The 7916-nt window shown below is 41.1% G+C and overlaps 1 protein-coding gene across 1 annotated transcript in view; it reads left to right on the forward strand.

Annotated features, from left to right (window-relative positions):
* The first annotated feature begins 733 nt into the window (after nucleotides 1–733).
* Nucleotides 734–7916, forward strand: part of LOC123976959 (oxysterol-binding protein-related protein 3-like) — a 21794-nt gene continuing 14611 nt past the window's right edge. Inside the window, exons 1-2 of the mRNA XM_046059380.1 lie at nucleotides 734–866; nucleotides 7031–7222. Of these exons, the coding sequence (XP_045915336.1) occupies nucleotides 7160–7222 (63 nt within the window). The 5' untranslated portion in view covers nucleotides 734–866; nucleotides 7031–7159. The remainder of the gene's footprint in view (nucleotides 867–7030; nucleotides 7223–7916) is intronic.

Below are 7916 nucleotides of genomic sequence, written 5' to 3' on the forward strand. Positions count from 1 at the left end.
TCACTTACTCATCGTTTCAGCCAAACAGTCAGCACTTGTGGGTGAAGCCATCTTTTGCAACCAGAATGTCTGAAGAAAAGTACCAAACAATCTGTCATTGGACCAGACAGATTGAAAACATACTGTTTCTCCACACCTACTGGCTGTCATTCATGAACAAACAGTTCCCTACAATCCGCAACAGGTAATAATAGTAGAGCTGAAACAAGTAGATAATCAACCAATAAGTTGATGACAGAAAGATAATTGGCAGCTATTTTGATAAATGATTAATCGTTGTCATATTTCAATCAAAAACTCCAAACATTCCCTAAAGTTCCAGCTAACAAATTGGTGCTTTTCTTTGTGTTAGTGATAATAAACTGAATATCTTTTCCTTTTGTTTGTTTGAGTTTTGTTCAGATAAAACGTCAACTTGATGACTTCACTTGGTCTTTAGGAAATTGTAAGGGCATTAAATTGAAACTGCATCTTCACTTTAGGTTTAAAACTAAGCCTCTGAAAGACAGTAATGACAGCAGAGGACGTAGGCGTCCTAGTACTTCACCTAATACCTGGAGCTCACCTGACACTCCATTGTCTGGCGTTGAACCCTCACCTTTATTGTATTTTTCTGTCTATGAAATTTTCGTCTACGTCACTTGGTCCGTTTAAAAACGTGTCCGCCCAACCCGTTTCCCGCCCCTCGCCTTTGTCCTGGTTTGTGATTGGCTCAGTAGAGCGTCAGTCAACCCTGCCCACTAAGCAAGCCCCGCCTCCTCCGGCTCCACGAAGCTCGGGCACCGAAGAGAGGAGCAGTAGCCCAAAACCAGGTGCTGTATCTCTCTACCGTGAGGATAGGATGGTGTAGCTGCCGCCACAGAACCGTAAGTATTTCCTTTCATTAATAATCAACTCGTGGGACGTTATGTCTATGTTTCTGCTGTTGTTGTTGTCTAGCTTCCGTTTGAATGAAGCGGCAGAGTTGACAGCGCTCCTGTCGTGTCTTTAGAGCCCGTCTCGGCGCTTAAGTGAAATATCGCTTTCGATAGAATTATTAATAGAATTTGATGCTAAATTGGTGTGTTTGAAAGCCTCTATGTAGCAGTTTGAAGTGATGGCTTTTATCTGGGCTGTGTGAGCCCAGGGTTTACGACCACAAGGGATATATTGGACATTTTGTCTGCGCTGACAAGTTTGAATTGCTGTGTTGGCAACAGGAACTAAGCAGGGCTGTGACTTTGAACGGGACACCTGTGGTTTCTCCCTGTGGAGTTCGTCCCCGGTAATGACTATTTAATTTAACCAATCCGCATTTGTTTTTGCGCTGACATACATAACAGCCAGCGTAAGCAAACTATTCCTTCCTTCATTTATTCAGTGTGTTTATATTAAATAGTGAGATTACAGTGCATTATATAGGCTAGTCTTGTTAGTCAGGTCTGAGTTGTTCAGATGGGAGACATTCATTTAAAGGCAGTAAAGGCAGTGTTTTGTATTTAAGAGGACAGGATAATTTCCCAGTAATCTGTTCTACATTTACCATCAGAGTCGAGATGGTTAGTCGATGGGAACACAATGGGCAACAATTCATAGTTAATAGTTTATGTCATTTCTTTCAGCAAAAATGCCAAAAATTCAGTGCTTCTCAAATGTGAATATTTTTCTTAGACTTCAATAATATTATATTAAACATCTTTGGGAATGGACTAAACTTGTGATGTGACATTTTTCACTCTTTATATGAATAAAAATAATGGTTGGTTGCATCCCTACCATACACACTATTGATTCATGAAATGATCATGAGCTGTTCTTTTACTTTGATACTATAAATCTATACTAATAACTATATGCATGGGTGGTGACGGACTCACCATTCACAGACATAATTGTGTCAGCCCTGCACCCAAGCTGGTGTAAACAAAACTGTACTAGCCCTGAAGTTATTTTTTCAAACGGAGGGTGTATGAGGCTGGTTCATAAACCTGTAATAACATTATAGAATATGTGTAAACTTTTACATTACAGAAAAGAGTGGTGGTGGTGGTGGTGCAATGGATAAGACACATGCCTTTGGTGAGAGAGATCCAACTATGACCCATCCACCATTGTGTCCCTGAGCAAGACACTTAACCCCTAATTGTTCCAGAGGCGTGCGACCTCTGACATTGTAAGCGTCACCTAAATTAAATGAATAGAAAGAATGGAGAAGAATGATGAAAAATCATGCGAGCAGATTAGTTGATTAATCGCTTAAGTCAGAAAATGAATGTCCAGCTTCTTCAGTGTGAGGATTGGTTCGTTTCCAAAACTTTATGTCATTTAAAAGTGAATACCTTTGCTTTTGGACTGTTGGTCAGACGAACAGTCACAGAGGGCTCACAGAGGGCTCTTGTTATTTCAGATGTTTTCTGACATTTTTTAGACCAAATAATACATAAATTAATCCGGAAAATAATTGCCAGATTAACTGGTAATAAAAAGTAGTTAGTTGCAGCCCTAGGCAGAGGAGACGTAGTAAGAGGATGCCCTTCAACCAAACAACCTGGGTTCAATCCCATGTGTTGGCCTGTAGCTGCCCTGTTGAAGTGCCCTTGAGCAAGATGCTGAGATTGAATCTCTACAGGCTTAAGGGGCTGCTGTTCGAGGCTGGTCCCCCTGCACTCTCTTGATCTCAAGCCAACAGAAGATTGTGCCACAGGAATAAATGTCTATTAGTCAGCTAATTGCAGTTTAAATGTTTATTCCTGCTGCAACATTTCTGGGCGTAAACCTCCAGCGTGGCTGACGTGAGTCAGTTATCTCTGTGTCACTCTCTCCTTTGCACAACACCCACTTAAAAGCTGGTAAATACACAGCACTCCTGCCTTGACTAATACACCAAGTGGCCACTCTGAGAATAGCCCGCCTGTGATTGCTTATGGTTTTGCAAGGTTATAGGATATTGTGTCCTACTTCCAGCCTAGCCGGTTGGTCGGTACTGACACTTATGTGAAACCATGTTTCTGCTGGTAAGGGCACAGGTTCTATAAATAGCCCCATGTTTTATGCCTTCTGATTTCCATAAAGAACAAACTGAATATATTCTGGTCTTTGCCATTTTTTTGTATCCATAGCAACCCATGATTGAGCAGTAACACAAAGTGCCCCTTGTCTCTGTGGGAAAGAGACAGAAAGACATCTTTTGTGATGCGGCTTTTCAAAATTACGTTGGTCAAGAAACTATGGGCATGCTGCTTCTCAAGCTTGTTCTCTTTCTGTCTCTCTTTTGAGTGCACATGAAAATAACTCACTGCTGAATGGCATATTGGGGCTGCTTTTTACCTCTCGCTGATGCCCACATAACTTTTTCTCTGCCTGCGGACAGGAAACACAGGGGCTGGATTACTTTCAGCTGAAAAATATTGTTGGGTCCAACATGATGTCAGAGGTCAGAAAAGCTAAGTGCTACTGCCACCAACCAATCCAAAACCATATGCTGCCACATATCCCTTTTTTATTTTGTTAAAACATTGGTGTTGATGTATGAAATAGACGGATAATTTTGCCAGATGCATGCCTATTTAAAGCATCTCATGCCAGCTCTCAGTCTGATAATCACTGGATCATGCACAGCTTTAACTCTATAATACTGTGAAGAAGCTTTACTGGAAGATTCTGACGCTTTATTGGAGGTAGAGTCACTGATGGGCCATCTGTGAGGACCTTTTGCAGTCCCAGTCATACTACTGTTGGTTTGATGGCAGTCCTGCTGTTTCAAGAATGTGAAGAGCCAGAAAGCAGATGGACTGGCGGCAAAGTCAGTGTCTGTGTGTTTGTCATGCCAGGACTAGAAACGCCTGACGATTCCTCAGGCTTCAGCCTGTCATGAAAACTGGTGAACCTCAGATGAGGCTTTAGTTAATGAAAGCCACGGGGCTTTATGTAAATACACAATAGGTGTTGCCTGTAGCCTGTAGCCAGGCTCAACTCAAAAAGGATTTAACAGCAGACTTAATGACTTGTTGCATTATTGTTGTTTGAGTCCTAGTTGGATGATGCCATTAAACGCAGCATTCCTGCCCGTGCACAAAGTTTGACATGTGAAAGCTTCAAGGTGGTTAGCCTGGTGGCCATTTTAGGAGAATGGGAGGAGCAGAAGAAAAAGTCCAGCTGCTGTGTGTATTTGCATCTCTGCTTTTGACTCCTGACTTTAAGCAGGTCTGTGCTTACCCATAGAAACCCCTCTTAATGAGTGAAGTTTAGGGGAAATACCTGTTCTCACTGTAAGGTAATTGTTGGTACTTTTCCCTTCAGTGAAGGGAAAGAGAAAAATGCTAGAGGCAATAAAAGAAGAGAATACTCAAGTTAGATAATTTACTATGTAATACCACACAGCAATGTTATACAAAATGACCCACTGTAATTACATTGTCATAAAGCCAAACAAAATCAATTAATTTCTCATTTGCATATGTGCTTTATCTCCTCCTCCCTCCCATCAGCTGATCTCTTGAATGCTGCCACGTGTTCAAAAAAGAAAGAAAAACACACAAAGTAGTCACCTCCTCCACCTTTAAACCTTTTATTCCCTCACTTGGGCCTTGTGACTCTGTGGCATTGGCCCTTGCTACGAGCATGACCCCACATCTAAACAGATCATTTACAAGGTGTTGTTCCATTAATGATTAACTCTCATTACATAAGACAGACAGGCAAAACCCTAGCACTTCTAGTCTTACAGCGCAGGAGGCTCAGTGGTGTACAATATTACAGTAATCATCACTCAGTCGGGGTAAGTAGGGCGCTCAGTGAGATATTCGGGGACTGACATCTCCCAGCTTCATTAACAGATTTTACCGTTTATCTGTGGCAGATTGTATTCCACATGAATACACAGCTTTCGCAAATGAGGAAGTGCTGCAAGGTGGTGACACTTGAAACAAAATCTGTGCACATATGCAGTGGCAATTGTTGAGGTTTTGCTCAAAGGAAGAGTTTTGTTGCAAACTTTGCTGTTAAGTTGTGTGAAAGGGCTGAGCAATGGAAAGCAGGTTTCAGTCTGATAATCAGTGGATCATGCGCAGCTTTAGCTTTAGCTGAGTGTGTTACAGGTATGTCAAGATGTGCTTGATGCTGCCACCCATTACTTACTACTTATTGTGTATGTAATCATCAGTGTAATCTTCGAAGAAGAGCTGGAAATGTACCATTGAGGCACTGAGCCCCCCCCCGATCCCACTGTTTGCCAGTATGTAGTGTGCTATGTTTGGATAGACCTTTTTGTTGTTTAAAGTCTAAACCACACACAGATGTGTTTACACAGAAGTAAATATGTGAAGTTATGCGTAATGAGTTCCTGAACTTGATTTCTATCCATAAAGCTTCAGATGCAGCTTAAGAAGCCAGGCATGCCACAGCCTGAAAAGTGCGAACCCAACAGCTTGATGAGCTAATTCCAGTGCCCCAACGTTAACATATGAAGCCTACTCAAATATGTTGTCTATGCTTTTAGTCTGTGCTCCAGAGCTGTGAAGTAAGTGGGACGTCCCCCATATTTCAGTCTGCTTTTAGCCAATTGTTGACTGTAGCTAGCTGTATGTTATGGTGTGTGTCGGGGGTATCGAAGCACTGAGCACATTCTTTCCTGCTGATGACTCATGTCCTGGGCATGGTGCTGACTGTAAGCGAGGCCTTGGGGAACTACAGAATAAACAAGCACACACTCAAAGCATCAGACCGTTTACCGAGGATGTAGTTTTGCAGCGCAAAAAGAGTTTACACTCATTTTCATGCAAGCAAGCACGCACAGAGCACACACAGGTTTTCACTCACTGAGTTAATCCACCAGACAGGGTTGTGCCCTGCTCACATGTGCGGTACACGGAGTTTAGTCTTTGACAGTATCAGCGTACAAAGGGAGTGGCATCAAAATGCACATTGAGGTATAACACACACTCACACATACACACACCCAGGTTGGGGCATGTCATTTGTGGCAAGGGGAGGAATGAATGTTACATCACAGTGAGAATATGGTGTTCCCTGCTAAGCCCACACAACCATAAACATGTAAAGGACATCTCTGTAATTATGTAGTGACCTAACACAAAACTCTTCAAATGTGTGAAGCAACACAAACCCGTTTTTATTGTGGGTTTGTCGGTTTGGGATCCTAAATTTGGACAGCAGAATAAAAAAAGAATCATAATAAAAACACAAAATGATGACGAACAGCATTTTAACAGTTTATTGCAGGAATAATAGACTATTCTAGTTTAGCGGAGTGGATCTAATAATATATGGAAGTTAAATGAGCTGAAAGCAGCCAGTGGTGAAGCTGCAGAGACCTAGTTCCCTGGATAGTTCCCTCCTATATGAGCTGCTTAATGTTGCAAATAGGACATACGATTTGCAGGTATGAGGGACACGTGGCTATAAAACCCCTTTACCTGCCTGAACTACTGAACCTTATTATAATTATGGGCTATTTTATCTTTTATCTTAGTGAAATATTGTATTTTTGTACTTGTTTCACATTAACTATGTGGTAGTTGAATCTGGTACTTGGAAATAGAAGTAGCCTCTGAATGCAACTTTTATTTGTACTTTTATGTGTTATTATTAGTCTTGTTTGTATAATGATCATTCCAGTGGGAAGTTTTACTGTTTTTTCCGATGCTCCCATACTTGTTTACAGGTGGGCATTTGATCATAAAGCTTGTATGGTGGCCATAAACACTGAATTTGAAACATTTTTTTGAGTAAATGTCTGTACTTTGCTCTCATTTATTACATTAACCCTGAGCTGGGTTTGTGCGAGAGCTCATGATAAAAACTCGTTATGTGTTTTTATTCTGGATATTTTTCCTTCCCTAAAACAATGCTACTTTGGACTTTGGGGATTTCATATCCTCAATTAGGCTGCTTACAGTTTAGTCACACAGTGAGTAAGTGATTCCTCTGTTTTTTTATTTGTCTGCTCCTGTGTGCTGCTACTGTTCTCTTTTAAATAAAGCAAAACCTGTGTGCTGCTCTGACATCAGTTTGTTTCAACCTTTCTCCGCAGTGCCGACTGCTGCGGTGTGTCCTTCAAAGGTCAGAGTGATGCTCCAGGCGGCTCTGCTGTGATCTCTTTTGCTGCAGTTTCCACAGAAACGAGACAACAGTCGGCAAAGAGCAGTCAAGTCGCGAAAAGATGACGTCGTCATCGCCTACTCACAGTGACAGCAGCGGCTCCTCTAAGCACGACAGTAACCAGGTATGTGTGTGTGTGGTACTTTAATGTTCAGTATGTGAGTTTTTGCTGTCTTTTTTTAAATGAGTTGACCTCAGATTTGCAACTTTAAATGCACCATGCACCACTGTTTGTGTATTGTGTAAGTATTATTAATGTGCGTGTGCATGGGTAGATCAAATGGTTGAAATTTATTCAGTTAGTAATAATAATAATAATCTTTATTTGTAGAGCACTTTTCAAAAACAAGTTACAAAGTGCTTTAACAAGTGTAAAGACAATAATACCCACGAGACAATAATACAAAAACAATACAAGATAAAAGCATGAAAAACATTGAAAACACTAAAATACACGTTTAAGATAAATATAAAATTAGTAAAATACAATAAAATAAAAGGGATAAAATAAAGTCAAATAAGATCGGGAAAGGCTCTCCTATAAAAGTATGTTTTAAGAAGGGACTTAAAAGAGTTCACTGACTCAGCCGACCTGATTTCCTCGGGTAGGCTGTTCCAGAGCCTCGGGGCCCTGACAGCAAACGCTCTGTCCCCTTTAGTTTTCAGTCGAGACTCTGGAACAGACAACAGACCTCTGCCCGAGGATCTCAAGGTACGTGCTGGTGTGTATGGGACTAAAAGGTCAGAAATATAACAAGGCGAGAGGCCATGAAGAGCTTTAAAAGTGATCAATAGAATTTTAAAGTCAATTCTAAAAC

This window comes from Micropterus dolomieu, linkage group LG09 (assembly GCF_021292245.1).
Source record: "Micropterus dolomieu isolate WLL.071019.BEF.003 ecotype Adirondacks linkage group LG09, ASM2129224v1, whole genome shotgun sequence".
Classification (NCBI taxonomy): domain Eukaryota; kingdom Metazoa; phylum Chordata; class Actinopteri; order Centrarchiformes; family Centrarchidae; genus Micropterus; species Micropterus dolomieu.